Source organism: Zea mays, chromosome 9 (assembly GCF_902167145.1).
Source record: "Zea mays cultivar B73 chromosome 9, Zm-B73-REFERENCE-NAM-5.0, whole genome shotgun sequence".
Lineage (NCBI taxonomy): Eukaryota > Viridiplantae > Streptophyta > Magnoliopsida > Poales > Poaceae > Zea > Zea mays.
The window spans coordinates 3400746-3417873 of NC_050104.1; the positions used below are offsets into that span (position 1 = coordinate 3400746).

General features: G+C 41.9%; 1 protein-coding gene across 1 annotated transcript; it reads right to left on the reverse strand.

The window, feature by feature from the left end:
- Window positions 1–13994: 13994 nt before the first annotated feature.
- On the reverse strand, window positions 13995–16036 carry LOC100500707 (anthranilic acid methyltransferase 1). Its single transcript, NM_001196309.2, has 4 exons — window positions 15663–16036; window positions 15123–15554; window positions 14675–14938; window positions 13995–14585 (listed from the first exon to the last, which is right to left on the reverse strand). Exons 1-4 carry the CDS (start codon window positions 15741–15743, stop codon window positions 14214–14216), a joined length of 1149 nt encoding a protein of 382 aa, NP_001183238.1. The 5' UTR covers window positions 15744–16036; the 3' UTR covers window positions 13995–14213.
- Window positions 16037–17128: the final 1092 nt, after the last annotated feature.

The window sequence follows — 17128 nt, forward strand, 5'->3', positions numbered from 1 at the left end:
AGGAAGCTTGTGAATGGCTTGCCGAAGCAACAGAAGCTGCAGGTTGATTGCCCATATATTTTGGTATTTACGGAGAATAGTACCAAGCAGTATGCAAAACTTGCTTCGACTGGTTCTGCTGGGCTTTTGCTTCGGCAATCTCTTTTTGCTTCTGAATGGTAATCTGACACGTTCTTGTAGTGTGCCCCTTGTCTTCACCACAAAATAATCAATATATTTTCCTGGGCTGATCCCCATATCTACCTCCGAAGCCCCTGCTGCCTCGGCCCCTTGGAGCTAGTGGCCTGAAGGAGCTTTGCTACTGTCCTGAAGACTGTGAGCTGTGCTGTGGCCTCTAAAACAGGCCTCTTTTGTCATCGTTCTGACTGGAGCTGTGGATTGATCTGACATGCCAAGGGTGGATTCTTCCTCCGAAGCTCCTAGTCATCTCAGAAAATCTGTAATCTTCCTCCCTTCTTTGGTGGAAGTCATTGTCAGCCCGATGTACTCATCCATTTTCTGAAGCAGTTTCTCCAGAGTTTGGGGGGTTTCTTGGCGAAGTATTCAGCCGTGGGCCCTGGCCGAAGACCCTTGATCATGGCCTCAATGACGATTTCATTAGGCACTTTAGGCGCTTGTGCTCTCAAACGCAAGAACCTTCGGACGTATGCCTGAAGGTACTCCTCATGGTCTTATGTGCACTGGAACAAAGCCTGAGCACTGACTGGCTTCGTCTGAAACCCTTGAAAGCTAGTGACCAACATGTCCTTGAGCTTCTGCCACGACGTGATTGTCCCTGACCGGAGAGAAGAGTACCATGTCTGGGCCACACTTCGAACTGCCATAATGAAGGACTTTGCCATGACAGCAGTATTGCCTCCTTATGAGGATATTGTTGCCTCATAGCTCATTAAGAATTGCTTTGGGTCCGAGTGCCCATCGTATATGGGCAACTGGGTGGCTTGTAGGATTGTGGCCATGGAATAGCCTGCAATTCTGCTGCCAGGGGAGAAGCATCATCAAAAGTAAAGTTACCATGATGAAAGTCATCGTACCACTCATCTTCGTTGAACGAGCCATCTTGACGAAGCTCCCTGTGCTAAGGCCTTGGGTCCTGGAAATCTTGAGTGAGATGACACATTTCTTCAGCGGCCTCATCGATCTTCTTCTGAAGATCGGCGAGACGAAGCATCTTCTCCCTTTTCCTCTGGACCTGTTGAAGAATAGCTTCGAGATCCCTGATCCCTTGGTCCAACTCTTCCTCCTGTGGTGTCGGACTAGTAGCCTTCCTTTTCTAAGTTCTGGCTTCGCGCAGAGTGTCCTGGTTGACGTCTAGTGGCTGTAGTGCAGCCCCTAGTCCTGACGAAGCTTTCTTCGGCGGTATGACGCAACTCACAGCTTGCCGAAGGTCAAATGAGTTCACCGGAGGTGGGCACCAATGTTGGGGACTTGTTCTCAAATGCTATGAATTAAGAACAAGACAACACAAAATATTAATGGTTAAAGACCTTCGTCCTTCGAAGCATTATCTCCCTTAGGATATAATGATCTTCAAACGAAGGTTATGAAGGACATACCTTCATCATCTCAGTATATAATAATGAAAGTGAGAGCATATGAAACATGAGAAGCATCATGAATAATCAGATGACATCATTAATATAACATCATGAATGAATATAAACAATATTGAATTACATTTATACCTTTGGCTTGACAGAAGGCAAATATCCAAGTGTGACGTGCAAGTGAATACAAGTCAGCGTGAACAGTACGGGGTTACTGTTCATCTATTTATAGGCACATGACGCAGCCCGGTCGAAATTACATTCATGCCCTCAACAAATAACTATAAACATGACACAAACTATCATGGACTGATCGGTCTTTTCCTCTTTAGGTCGGTTCCATTTTCTGCTGCTGAGCCGAAGCTTCCCTGCGCGTAGCTTCGGAACTGATTCAACCTTCGTCCTGACCATGCTTTTCATATTGTGTACAGCTTCACTCCGAGTCCGAAGGTTCTTATACATATATTATACTTGGGAAACATTGTTAATTGTGTTTTTGAGGACCTTCGGAAGACGAAGGCCCTCAACAGTGTGCTAGGATCAAGTCTCACACATATGATGACTCATGGTATAGAAACGAATGTCACATCTTTAATATATAATGGTGTTCTGTGCAACATAGTTAAATAATTACATCATAAAGAGACAACAATCTAGCAATCATAGTTGACTCGGAGAGGACGGCTTAGCCCTCTTACGAACTCATCGCGGCATCCTTCATGCTCCTTATCCTATGGTACCTATTCTTAACCTGGGGGGAATGTGAGTACAACAAGGGTGAGCTCACAAACGTTCATCGCTTAATAAGTTGTGGAGAATAATGTGCATGAGCTCACTTACAGTGGGGCTCATGTGAAGTGTAAGGCTTACCAAAGGAGATGGTTAAAGCTGAGCATTGCTTTTAAAGTTGCTCAAAGTTTTATTAGTAGTTGCTAGGTATAAGTAGATACCAACCCAAATAAATAAGAGATCACAATTAATAATAACACCCACAATGCAATGCGAATGACAAATTAAGTATAGTTCCATAAATTAATCATGCGAGAGTCCTGAGTCGCTTTTGACCGTGAGCACGACTGATATACCAGTTTTACACTGTGCAGAGGTTGCGCTCTTTACCCACATGTCATGTTACCCATTTGCCAAGGGATCACGACTTCCCATTCATCTCTACCGAGGAGATGAGGCAGGGTAGCACTACAAGGCCTTTACAAAGTTCCACTAGCTTTAGAAAACCCGCTACGGTTTCTGAGAAGGGCAATATAGGAATCCCTCATCCGAAAAGCCATCGCAACATGATCAACCCGAGAAGCTCCCTATATCACAGCTCCTCTATCGCCCTTGCCCCTTTCGGGTAAGGTAGTCCTCCACTAGCTTTCCTAATTAATTCGCTAAGGGCATCTGAGAGCACCTAGAGGGGGGGTGAATAGGTGATCCTGTAAAAACTTGAAACTTAAAGCCACAAACTTGATTAAGTGTTAGCACAATGAAATCAAGTGGTTAAGGAGAGCTCTTGTGAACCACAATTGACACAGTGAGAACAAGCACAAGAGACACAAGGATTTATCTCGTGGTTCGGCCAAGTACAATACTTGCCTAGTCCACGTTGTGGCGTCCTAATGGACGAGAGTTGCACTCAACTCCTTTCAAGTGATCCACGGTGTTCTTTTTTCTTTACTCTTTCCCGTTTGCGAGGAATCTCCACAACTTGGAGCCTCTCGCCCTTACAATGAGATGATCACAAAGAAGCACAGATGTAAGAGTGGGAAAAGCAACACACACAAGCCTCAAAGCACGAGCACAAACACACACACAAGTCACAACTTGAGCTCTAAGATCACACACGGAGTTCTCAACTCAAGAGGAGCTCAAATTGCTATCACAACAAATCAAATGCGCTAGAGGGATGTCTTGGTGCTAAGAGATGATCAAAGAATGCTTGGTATACTCCTTCATGCGCCTAGGGGTCCTTTTTATAGCCCCAAGGCAGCTAGGAGCCGTTGAGAGCAATCCAGGAAGGCAATTCTTGCCTTCTGTCGACTGGTGCACCGGACAGTCCGGTGCACCACCGGACACTGTCCAGTGCAGATTTCTTTCCTATTCTGACGCAGCCGACCGTTGATGATTTGGAGCCGTTGGCGCACCGGACACTATCCGGTGCACACCGGATAGTCCGGTGCTCCCTTCTGACCGTTGGCTCGGCCACGCGTCACGCGCGGATTGCGTGGCCGACCGTTGGCTCACCGGACAGTCCGGTGCACCACTGGACAGTCCGGTGAATTATAGTCGTACGCCGCCGTTGAGTTCCCGAGAGCGGCCAGTTGACCACCGCCAGCCTGGCGCACAGGACACTGTCCAGTGCACCACTGGACAGTCCGGTGCACCCAGACCGAGCAGAGTCTTGGCTACTCAAGCCAAGTCTTTTCCATTTGTCTTTTCTCTGATTCTAGCACTTAGACAACTATGTTAGTACACAAAAACCAATGTACTAAGTCTAGAATCATACCTTTGTATTGATTTGCACTTTGTCCACCATTTAACACATAACCATTTGTGTTGGTCACTTAATCACCAAAATACTTAGAAATGGCCCAAGGGCACATTTCCCTTTTAGTATCCCATACCACCCTTGTGGTAGCACTGTTATCTCAAGTTAAGCTCCATGTTCCAATTAACACAAAGATCTTGTCATGAACAATAATTAAAACAACATCAAAATTGGAACATGATCATAATTCAAATGTAACATTAATCCCGAAACCAGGTAGAGCAATAGCAAGTCTACCCAATAATTCATTTGTCTGCAAGGATGGGTAAACAAATCTAGGGAAACCTATTAGGTCTCGTCAAATTAACCTGAGCATGTCACAGTGATTAACGGAGAACATTATTAGGTAAAGAAGAGTGATCAAGGGCACATCTTGCCTGTGACTTGAGATCCTAGGTACTTCACCAAATTAGTCTTCAGATTTCTTGTGACCTTACTATTACTCGTAGCAATACATACAAATAGGAAAGGAGTACATAAACATAATAATACCCCAAACATAGAAATAAATCGCGTAAAAATATTCTACGCGCTGCTACGAGATCGTAGGTTCAAGAACCCCTAAAATTGGAGCTACATTTGAAAAGATATGGTTTTATCAAGTTTTAGGTGATTAACTATGAAAACTATGTCTCTGTGTTGCTTAATATAAATCATGTGATAAAATATAACTAAGTTTATTCCACTTTTAATCCAGACCAAATCATATTTTAGCCAAATTATAATTATTGACAGATTAGCTTTGATTAGTAGGAGTAATCTATTAAACATAGGCTAAACCCATATCTATTTATAAAAATTATGTGAAATGACCACATAATGAAGTTACAAATTATCTAAGTTCCTAGATTTATTTTTATACTAAAAATTTATTTTCTATAGCTGATTTTTGAACCAACCGAGAATTCTGTCAGAGAATCCAATTCCTAAAGATGCCAGGGGCTAAAGTGATAAAAACATGACCTAATTGTTGTATTCTTCCAATTGGTGCGCACTGCGGGTTTAATAAAGGATTTCTTAGGGTCTCTTTTAGAAGAGTGCTCGGCTGAGTGGATCTAGACGAATATCGGTCGTCCGATCCCGATCTGACGGGTCCGATATAACGACGATGGGGTACGCGACCATCGCCATTGGATTGGAGATCCACGGCCCCATAATCACTTGGCCCCGATCCGATCTGGTTCGTTGATCTATTAATCAACAATCTAGGTTTTAATCCAACCGAGGGCCCCGATCTTGAATCCCACCGTCAATCACTAGCTAGATGGCGCAAGGGCCCCCATCTCCCCTCGAACCCAACCATGGCGATGGTCAGGGGCTCAGGGCACACACAACGGTGCACTCCAGTGAGCCCAGTGGCGAAGCCACTAGGGGGGCCGGAGTGGGCCTGGCACCCCCCAATGGCCCAACCAAGTCAGATTAATAATGTATTCTATAGCCCATTATCTTGCTGCTAGTTTATTATTTGGTAGTCTGAAACCCGTAATTTTTGGCCTAACCAAGTGGATTAGTTAAGCTGGGTAAAGATTCTTCTTATCCAATGGTAGATAAATTATTGAGATTACTCTTAACTCTCCCTTTTATCAACTGCGACCACACAGAGAGCCTTTTCAGCTATGAAATTTGTGAAGACACGTCTTCGAAGAAAAATAGGAGATGCCTATTTACTGAGATATAATTTTATTTTGTTTGACAAAATAGATGTTGTTTCATTATACTGTTTTTAATGAAGATTATATATCAATATATACATTGTGGTTGGTTTCCTTGCCATTTTTATATTGTGTCCTTGCTGGTTTGGTCACTTGGAGGCTAAGCCTGCCCCCTCTGTCTTCGGATCCTGGCTTCGCCCCTGGGTGAGCCATACCGTGCCGACGATCTGGTTCGCGATTCTCTATTACGGAAGTCCTAACTCGAAGCGAAGGCTATGGCGAACCTGGGAGCGTACCTCATACCTAACATGGCAGGGGCAGTGAAGTACTCTCCGGCGTGTAGCGGCTTCGTGAATCCGGTGAGCAATTCACCGCTCACCGGTGGCCAATCCTGCCCAAGCGGACCGCGCCCAAGCGCGGGGAGCACCGGTGAAGCGCCCAGGGCCGAGCCTGCGCTTCGAACGACAACATGGACACAGAACCATGTCGATGGACTACGACGAGGATGAACCGGCCTAGGTGACTAACTCTCTACGATCCGGTGACGAGGCCTCTTGGGCTTATTCGGTTCTACCCCAATCCATATGGATTGAGGGAGATTGAGGGCTTGTTCGTTTGTGTCGGATTGCACCCGGAACCGTTCCAGCTAATCAAAGTTTATATAAATTAGAGAAGGAATCCGGTTAGGAATTGTTCCGACCCACCAATCTAGCACAAACGAACAAAGCCTGAGGGGGTTTCAATCCCTAGTAAGTCAAAATCTCTCTCAAGCCGTATCAATCCCCTCCAATCCATATGGATTGAAAATAACCGAACAAGCCCTTAGCAGTTGGGGGATTCAGGGCGAGGCTCGACATTTAAAGGAGCTCTGTCACCCAAGGCTATTGCAAATCACTAGGAATTAGGGCAAGGTCTATTGAGGCTGATACGTGCGGTGTTTCTATTGGAGCCCGATGCCGAAGTTGGGAGAAGACATGTGGGAGCGACCCCCATGTCAGCGAGTCACACAAGCCGCATGCGCAGAGGGTTTCGAGACTCGACGCCTGCCTAGTGGGGCCCACCCGTCGGTGAAGCAAGGTGTGCGGCTGCGGGCATGTTGCGGCTGACACGAGGGTAGGGGTTTCAGTGATAGAGCGAAGGCCATGCGCGGGCGGGTTGGGCCGGCTGGCCGAGCGGCCCACGTGGCATGGAGTGGGAAAAGTATTGCTGGGCCAAGGGTTAGAGGATTCAACCCAGGCGTGGCCCTACTCTTCCCTTTTTATTTTCTATTTTGTTTTTATTTCCAAATTTCAAATTCAAATTCAAATTTGATCCTGAGTTTTAAACACACATTAGATGCATCAGTCAAAGTCTCAGCATGGGATGCCATAGTTATATATATTATTTTATCCATTTATGCGGATGCTTTTGAATCTATAGTCCATAGACAAAATATGTATTCCTTTTAAGATAACTGGTTTTAGAAAGTGCTTATAAATATATATTCTAGTAAACAGATAACTAGATTCATATAGGATTTTTTCCACATTTTATAAGAAGACCTTTTAAATTTTGGAGAAATGGCTTGAGAGGTAGAAAAATCTTCATTACGAGATATTTTAATTCGAAATTCTAGGATATTTGTCCTTGATCCAAACCAATGATTTTGAGGTGTTACAATATCTTTAAAGAAAATTTCTAATGTATAAAAATACTTTGCAGAAAGTACTTATAAATATGTATATTTGAACAAGGATAAACTAAAATCTTATATGCATAGTTTTATTATACCTTTATTAGAAACCCTTTTTGCTTTAGGCGATGCAGTTTCAAGGTAAGCAAGTTCTTATAAAAAAATATTTTAATATAGTAACCTTGGAGAATTTTAATGGATTCCAAAAATGAGATTTTGGGTTGTTAATGATTAGGTGATTGAAACATAACTACTTAGTTCTGTTACATCTTAATGGAAGTTTGTCTACACATTACTTCCAAGTCGCATAGATTAGAATAGTTTACATGTTGTAAGTTTACATATGGTCACATTAGCATGTACAAGAGGAAAACAATTAGACACCTCTACAAAACATTAACTAACATACTCTACAAAAAACATTAACTAACATCCTTCCAAGTAGATGCTACTATTTTTAACTTGAAGTTTTGAAGGTTCTTTGGCCTGTTTGTCCTCCCAGTTGATCCCACCAAATTGGTTCTAGTGGTAGGAATTGAAAGTCGCCTAGAGGAGGGTGAATAGGTGAAACCTGAAAATTATAAACTTTGAACACAAACTTTACCCGGGGTTAAAGCGTAGCACATTTCTTGCCTCACATTGCTCCACGTCACTCGCCTCTTCTCAGCCGCAAGATGCAGATCCAACGGCCACGATGCCAAGAAAGTAAGACATCTGGCCTTCTCTACAGGACAGTCACCTACTCTAGAGCCCAAACATCACAGATTTTCTAGAAAAAATCTCATCGCCAGCTCCTAATTTTGTTCATTTATGAGATCTAGATGTATGTTGCTTTATTTGCAGTCTACACGAAGGGGACGAGGAGTTTAGTTTGTGGTGGTCATATGGGACATTGTGGCCCTTCTGAGTCTATATGGGCCTAATTGGTGGGGTGGGTAAGCTGTAGCCTGGCTAGGGGGAGTATACATGATGGTATGGGGTTGTATACAGTTGTGCAACTATGTGTGTTTGGTTTGTTGTTGAATGTGGTCTAAATATCTTGGTACTATGTTTGGTTCTCATGCCTTGCCTGGTGGCTATCCCGTGAACGTGTTTGGTAAGATGCACATAAACATGGTCTGGTCACTTCTGCTTAGTCTTGGCGGATGTGTTGGCGCCAAGTGCAACAGCACAAATTAAGGGAATGGATGTCAAAATGTGGATTAAGACCAGACAAACCTATGACAATCGCATAGAATATTATTATGCAGTCTGTTCTTATGTTTGGTGTGATGTTAATTTTGCTTATACCATGTTTATTTGTATTGCTACGATTAGCAGTGAGGTCACGAGAATCTGAAGATCATCCTGGTACCTGGAATCTCGAGTCTCAGGCAAGTTGTGCCCTTGATCACTCCTTTTTACCTAATAATGTTCATGTTAATCATTGTGACTTGCTTAGGTTAATTTGATGGGTCCTAATAGGTTTCCCTAGCATTGTTTACCCCCCATCTTGCAAAAAGATGAATTATTGGGTAGATTTGCTATTGCTCTACCTGGTTTTGGGAAACTAATGTTTAATTATGATCATGTTCCAATTATATGGTTGTTTAATTATTGTTCATGATAAGATCATATTGTTAATTGGAACATGGAGAACCACCTGGGAAAATAGTGCTACCACAAGGGTGGTATGGGATGCCCTTGGCTGACTAATTAGGAAAGCTAGTGGAGGACTACCTTAACCGAAAGGGGCAAGGGTAGTAGGGGAGTGGTCGGTATAGGGAGGTTCTCGGGTTGATTTTGCTGTGATGGCTTTTTAGATGGGGGATTCCTATACTGCGCTCCCTAGAAACTGTAGCGGGTTTTCTGAAGCTAGTGGAACTTTGTAAAGGCCTCATAGTGTTACCTTGCCTCGCTTGCTTGGTAGAGGTGTATGGAGTTCGATCAACCCCGTGGTAAATGGGCAACACGACTTGTGGGTAAAGATGTGCAACCTCTGCAGAGTGTAAAACTGGTATATCAGCCGTGCTGACGGTCATGAGCGGCTCGGACCCTCACATGATTAACTTATGGAATTAAACTCAATTTTTCATTCGCATTGCATCGTGGGTGTTGATTAATCTTGTTCTCTTAGTTAATTAGGTTGGTATCTACTTATACTTAGTAACTACTAATAAAATTTTGACCAACTTTAAAACAATGCTCAGCTTTAACCATACTCTTTGGTAAGCCTTGCACTTCACATGAGTGTAACACCCCGTCCAATCCCTGGACCGGCGGTACATACTCCTGGCAGCTCTCTAGTATCATATATTGTCCCCACATACCAACACGAGTCTTTTGTGTGCACTTTGTCCTCACTCATGCGTACGCGAGAAAACTTCCCGGTCGGTCACCCATCCCAAATTGCTCCAAGCCAAGCACGCTTAACTTGGAGGTTCTTTCGAGATGGACTTCCGAAAAAGAAGATGCACCTTATTGGTATGAATACTCTATTAATTCTATTAAGCCTTGAGCCAGAATATCCCATCCCAGGGGCTAGGATATCACAATGAGCTCCCACCTTTGGTGAGTTCATGCACATTATTCCCCACAACTTGTTGACTGATGAACGTATGTGAGCTCACCCTTGTTGTACTCACATCCCCCCCAGGTCAAGAACAGGTACCACAGGTTGAGGCACATGGATGATGCTTTGATGAGGTCTAGACCGTCGTCTCTCAGTCAACTTTGGTTGCTCGATCGTTGTCTTTGTATGATGTAATTATTTAATTATTTTGTACAGAACTCCGTTATATATTAATGATGTGACATTCGTTTCTGTACCATGAGACATCATATGTGTAAGACTTGATCCTAGCACACTTGGTGATTATTTCATGCCTGGGTTTTGGACCCCTAAAGTCATGGTGTGACACTATAGATTTTGGTATTTCCTCTTGGAGGGAGTACTTTTTGGGTTAATAACTTGGGGTTATTGCTAAAACTTGGTTCTCTACTAGTAATAAATACCTGACCAACTAAAAGTAATTGCTTTGAGCTTCACCCCACATACAACCAGTCCACTTTAGCCAAACGGTACATTTCTTGAGTACGTTGATGTGTACTCACCCTTGCTTTAAAACACCAAAACACCAGGTTGTCCACATTGCAACCCCTGCTCAGAGAAGACAAAGGCGCAGCGGAGGATTTCCAGGAGTTTCAAGACTATGATGAGTTCTAGACTTAGATTAGCGGCAAACTCCCAGTCAGCTGCCTGTGAAGGCCTTATCTTACTACGTTTCGTATTCGCACTTTTATTTATGTTAAGTTAAAGACTATGTGGATGTCTTCGACATCATGATGTAATAAAGTATACCCTCTTTACGCTATTATTTGAGCACTGTGTGATGATGTCCAGTTATGTAATCGCTATGTATGTGAAATTTTGATCCTGGCACGTACATGGTTCATATTCGGTTTACCTTCTAAAATCGGGTGTGACAATCTAAAACATAGCTTTGTTATATTTCCATCCAACAGAAACATGCATTCTACATGGCTTGATATATTATGATACAAAAATGAACGAAAGATCATAAGAGGAGCAATTTATTTGTATTATTTCCTTATACGAGAGTGTTGCCTGAAATCACCTTAAAATTCAGGTATCTAAAATATAGGAGAAGCGATAAAGAAAACAACAAAAACACCATGACATTCAATACACTAGCTAGTGACACAAACATGCACAATCAAAACAAACATACATTACCATGTGATAATAATGGAAAGATAGTGAGAAACAAGACACTTCACACATGAATTATTGCTTTCTCGATGGATAGGACAAGAACAACATGCTTGGTTTTCTCATTTTCAAGGTGTTTGGCAACATGACGAGTGTACTCTTTGAATAACTTGTCGAGTATGCGTTCTCCAAATTGGCTTATGACCAGCGGCTCCATAACTGCTCATAGGACTTTTACTATACTATAAAAGAGAGCTAGATGATCTGTTATGAAGTGAGAAGAAAGGCAGGTCCAGAATGCCGTTGATAGGCCTAAGTCCCTCACCTAGAGTCATCGTCGGAGGAAAATCGGTAACCTAACCTACAGGAGTAGAAAATGAAGTAGGTCCAGGTATGATCAAGCTCTGTCGTGAGCCGGTGCTTGAACCGTGGTTGAGGCTGGCGATGCCTCTCACATTAGCTCCCGGCCGCTAAAAATAAGGCTAGGCTTGCGAGCCCGCCTTCCCTAATGAGAAAGAAAACTAGAACTATTATAGCCTTTACTATAAGCTGGGAACTCTTTCTGACTAAAGAAAAAAGGAAGCAAAGCTATATTTCGATCCAAGCCCTAGGTTTGGCTCACGCCCGGAAACCTATAGTACAAGGGTCGGTGGAGGGGACCCTGAGACCTATGACTTAGCAATATTTTCATCGCTCCTAATACTGTTATGCACATCATCACCATCTGAGTCATCATAGGGATCCCAATTTATCTCAAATACTTTAACATGATTCACGTTGAACAACCCAACTTGCTTCACTATCGCCTCCCCTTCACCAGCCGATGGTGAGTAGATCGGAAGATATAATGACTCATGTTTTCTTTCTCCACAAGACCATGCAAGTCCAATTATTTACTACAAATTATAGCCATTACCTAGTGGCTAGTATGAGCAGAAATCGTCGTAGGGAGTTGTCTCTTACCTAGAGTCCCTAGACTCTATCGTCGTGATTATTGGAAGGTCTAATATGAGCAGGAATCCAGAAGTACAAATATGGAAAAGATAATATTGGAATAGGAGATACAAGTGAGAGTCCTAAAAAATAGGACAAAATCTCAATATATAAGATAGAGTTCTAAGTAGATCAGATTAGATCCTAAGGCATACATGTAATTATAGGTAGTTGGATTCTTATACAACCAGGTCACTAAACTAGACCTATTATATAACCTACTCGTATTCACTCTTGTAATTTCCCCCCTCCTTGGACTAAAAAAGGAGAGGCGAGGGAGCCCTCGAGAATGCAGACCAGAATATAATAGATCAATAGCTATAATTCTCAATTCTCGATTCTCGACAAATAGAACATAATAGATGTAGGGTATTATCTCACGATGAGAGCTTGAACCAGCCTAAATTTTGTGTCTCATGCGCATTATACCTTCAATTCTCTATCTCGTTACCTACCCCATAAATTCACAACTGAGAAATCCACAACAGAGGGATCAGAAGCCCACGCCTATGAAGACTCTGAGCAGAAGGAGTTTACTTTAAGAGGCATGTTATATCCTTGATCATATTGTCTTTACCCATATAATATTTACTATTATGTTCGCATATATGCATTTGACAATTAGGTTAACCTGATCGGACCTATTAGGTGACGTCTAGTTTTGTTTTCCCTATATCTTATTTACACCTAGTTTAATTATTATTGGGTAGACATGCTAGTTCTCTACATGGTTAATGGGATAATGTTATATAACAAAGACGAATATTATTTTAGTCACGTGGATATTGTTTTATTATTGTGGTATTATTTTATATTTAATTCAAATATGGAGCGACAACCCAAGAAAAAAGTACAACCATAATGACTATTATGGCTCTAGCTGATTAATTAGGGAAACTAATATCGGTTAGCCTTATCAAAAGTGCAAGAGGGGAGGCATTGCTCAAGTATAGATCATTTCTCGTACTGATCTGCTCTATGGCAGCTTTTCGGTGGAGGGAGATCTATACCACCTCGACCTAAAACCTTAGCAGGTTACCTCATACTAGTGGATCTTTATAAAGACCTCATATTGAACCCTACCATGCTGCCTTGGAAGAGGTGCATAGGAGTCATGACTCCTGGTAAATAGGTAACACGACTTGTGGGTAAAGATATACAACCTCGTAGAGTGTAGAAGTGATATATCAACCATGCTCACGGTCAGAGCGGCTTGGATCCTCACATGATTAAACTATGGAAGTAAATTAAATGTATTTGTAGGTGGTTTATTTATTGTTGTTATTTCATTAATGATATTTTATTTAATTGGTAACTGCTAATAAAATTTTGACTAGCATAATTAAAATGTGGGATGCTACAACCTTAGACTTATTCGTGGTAAGCCTTACACTACACTTTTTCTACATACTTGTTGTATACCAAACATAAGTGTACATATTATTGCTAAATTCGCTGCTTAGAACAAGGTCAGCAACAAGATGACTACTATGAATATTTTAAAGAGTTCTAGGCCTTCGATGCTCTAGTCAACCAGCGTGGATAGTCGTCGTTGTCTTCATTTAGTTTCTTTTGTTTATTTTTTTTAGTTTATGAAATTGGTTTCTAGATGCACTAAAGTCATCATATGCGTGTAATTTGATCCTGGCGTACATATGAGATGCATTTGTATTTGTTTTCAAAATCGGGTGTGCCAAAGTTGGCCACGACCATGGTTTCAGGAAGGAGAGCTATATATACTTCTCTACTGGCCTCCTCAAGAACTGGCTTAATCTAAAACATAGCTTTGTTATATTTCCATCCAACAGAAACATGTGTTCTACATGGCTTGATATATTATGATACAAAAACAAACGAATGGATCGATCATAAAAGGAGCAATTTATTTGTATTAATTCCTTGTACAGGAGTGTTGCCTGAAATCACCTTAAAATTCAGGCATCTAAAATATAGGAGAAGCGACAAAGAAAACAACAAAAACACCATGACATTCAATACACCAGCTAGTGACACAAACGTGCACATTCAAAACAAACATATATTACCATGTGATAATAATGGAAAGATATATAGTGAGAAACAAGACACTTCACACATGAATTATTGCTTTCTCGATGGATAGGACAAGAACAGCATGCTTGGTTTTCTCAGTCTCAAGGTGTTTGGCAACACGGCGAGCGTACTCTTTGAATAACTTGTCGAGTATGCGTTCTCCAAATTGGCTTGCGACCAGCGGCTCCATAACTGCGCGTAGGCACTTAGCAACATTTTCACCGCTCTCAATACTGTTATGCACATCATCACCTTCTGAGTCATCGTAGGGATCCCAATTTATCTCAAATACTTTAACATGATTCATGTTGAACAACCCAAGTTGCTTCACTATCGCCTCCACTTCACCAACCGACGGTGAGTAGATCGGAAGATAGAATGACTCAAGTTTTTCTTTCTCCACAACACCCTGCAGGTCCAATTGTTTACTACAAATTAAAGTCATTACCTAATGGCTAGTAGAATGATTAAAGCAACAATAATCTATATTTAGTTTACCTCATCAACTAGGGATTTCAGTGACTGCGCAAGCAATCCGTAAAGATGGTTGGACTCTCCAGCGAACACATCCTCATGCTTCCTTCCAATAAATGTTAGAACCATTTGGCCACCAGACACGAGTTCCTCATAGCGTAGCCTGAGGAAGAGGGAGAAGTCCTTCTGAAACTGATGTTGAAACAACTTCACCATCGATGGTGACATAGTCTTTGTGATGTAGATATCTAGGCATGATTTTTGGGTGCCCTTCAATTGCTCTGGTGCCTGTATATGTATACATAGAGAGAGAAAAAAAAGACGGTCAAACAAAGAGCAACTATATATAGGTTTGTTTCAAATTAAAACACTCAAAAGCATGGATCGGACAAGCAACAGACAAGCTCTGACAGGTAAGACTTGTGAGTGGTGAACTGCATATCTCTTGCGGTACGGTTGTGGGAATGCATACCTGAGAGCGCCACTGAAGGCAGAACAGAGAGTGGAAAAGATGAACGCTTTCGCTAGGGAAGATCCTAGTGTAGTAGGAGCCCGGCAATCCGGAGATATAGCAAGGAGGCTGTAGTGCCTCAGTTGCTGCATCTCCCTTGTGTGTCGTCGATGACTTATTGAACTGCTCGATGAGCTGGAAGAGATTGTTGAAGTCGTTACCGGGCAGGTCATTCAGAAAGAACTGAAGCTGCGGCGGGTGGTCATGTCGTCGGTTGTGCTCCAGCTTGCAATGGTGAGCTATGATTCTAGTCACCTCAGTGACGAAGCGCAGTGTGTTAGGCCCGGATGAGCAGCCTAAGTCGGCCACAACCATGGTTTGTGGGAGGAGAGCTGTGCATACTGCTCTAGTGGCCTCCTCAAGGACCGACTTCATCTGAAACATAGCTTTCTCCTGTTGCCATGCATGCATCCAACAGAAACATTATATATGCAACAGAAGAAGCATGCAGCTGCATGCGTGCTGGAAACAAATAACGCTGAGAGAGTAATAATTACTTACTTGAATCCTAGAATTTTTTGTGTAGCTAGTTTCTCCGTTCCCTGTGGCCATGTGGAGATCACGCTCGATTCTCATCGGCATGGCTGCCTGCGAGTCGAGGCTTCAGCGGTGCGCCGGGGGGAGCCAAAGCTCAGCACATACAAGCTAAGCTAGCACAACAATTTTACAATCTTAAGCTGTGTGGACGATGGCTAAATTTATAGACAAATTTAATTTGCCATGTTCGTCTGCACAACGCGCTATGTATTGCACGTGAATCATCAGCTGCATGCCATATATGAACAGAGAGACATATTAATAATTAATTTTCCATATTATTATAGCACATATGTCAGGCTATGATTCGAGAGAGGTATGGAGCATCTGTGCATTTGAGAGCATGCATGCATGTGTCAATAATGGATCTAGCTCTTAATTCATATGTCTCACACAACGCAGATTTCGGCAAAGGGTGCTAGCACGTGGAACATACATACATTGGACCTTCCAGGAAGGGGTATTATCAGATTGGGTGACTTGAAAATGAGTGATGATGTCCTTATCCTCCACTTGCAAGAAGAATTACGTAAGGGTTGCTGGGCCACTGAAGCCGGATACGGTTGGGCCGCCTGGCGTCCATGCCTCTTTATTTTAGCAAAATAATATTTCGATTATTTATACATATATGTATTATACATTATATATACTTTATCTGTTCCAAATTAAAAAATTTAGATTAAAACCAGAACATAAATCATGACAATATCATATATATTCTAGTATAAGCATAGCTCGTATACTAGCTAGTTAGATTAACCAATATATATATGAACATAAATACTAGTGTAAGCATAGCTTATACACTAGTAAGGTTAAACAAAGCCACGATATTATTAGATCATAGGGTGTGTATCTTACCGGTGGTCATTGTTGTGGAGAAATAAAGTGCTCGGATCAGCTGACAGCGAATACGCATGGACATATAGCACCGCCTGACTCGAATTGTTGAAGACTACCCGCCGTGGAAGTGGAGAGCATTCACACCAAGAGTGTTTCACAAAACTCAATTAGTCTTCTCCCGATGCATGACAGTAAGGATGAGGAGACCTGTTTATCTGTAGCCATTTGGGTTGAAGATACTATGACGGCAGCGTCGTAGTGAGAAAAGGCAAAAAAAAAATATATCATAACTCAGTTAGATATATTTTAGAACTAGTTTAAGAACTCTATTTTTACAAGGGATTCATATTTTTCCAAGAAAAAAAATAAAATAAGTATAGAAAAAATTGGTAGGGCCTAAGATTAAATTGACAATACAGTATAAAACAAAAAAACTCAGATCTACTGGCAGATAGTATACGTTTCATTAGAACAGAACAGATCTGAACTAACTCAATAAAATTAACGCATAAAAAAAGAATCGACAATCTAACCATAGAACCGTCATCGCAATAAACTGAAAATGCAAATTTACTTAAACTGATTTC

What these genes read in the sequence shown, in the direction of transcription:
- LOC100500707 (NM_001196309.2), bottom strand. Translation starts at nt 15,743, where the DNA reads ATGCCGATGAGAATCGAGCGTGATCTCCACATGGCCACAGGGAACGGA. An exon ending in CAAAAAATTCTAGGATTCAA is followed by an intron (nt 15,555 to 15,662) that starts GTAAGTAATTAT and finishes GCATGGCAACAG; the next exon opens with GAGAAAGCTATGTTTCAGAT. An exon ending in GCCTTCAGTGGCGCTCTCAG is followed by an intron (nt 14,939 to 15,122) that starts GTATGCATTCCC and finishes ATACATATACAG; the next exon opens with GCACCAGAGCAATTGAAGGG.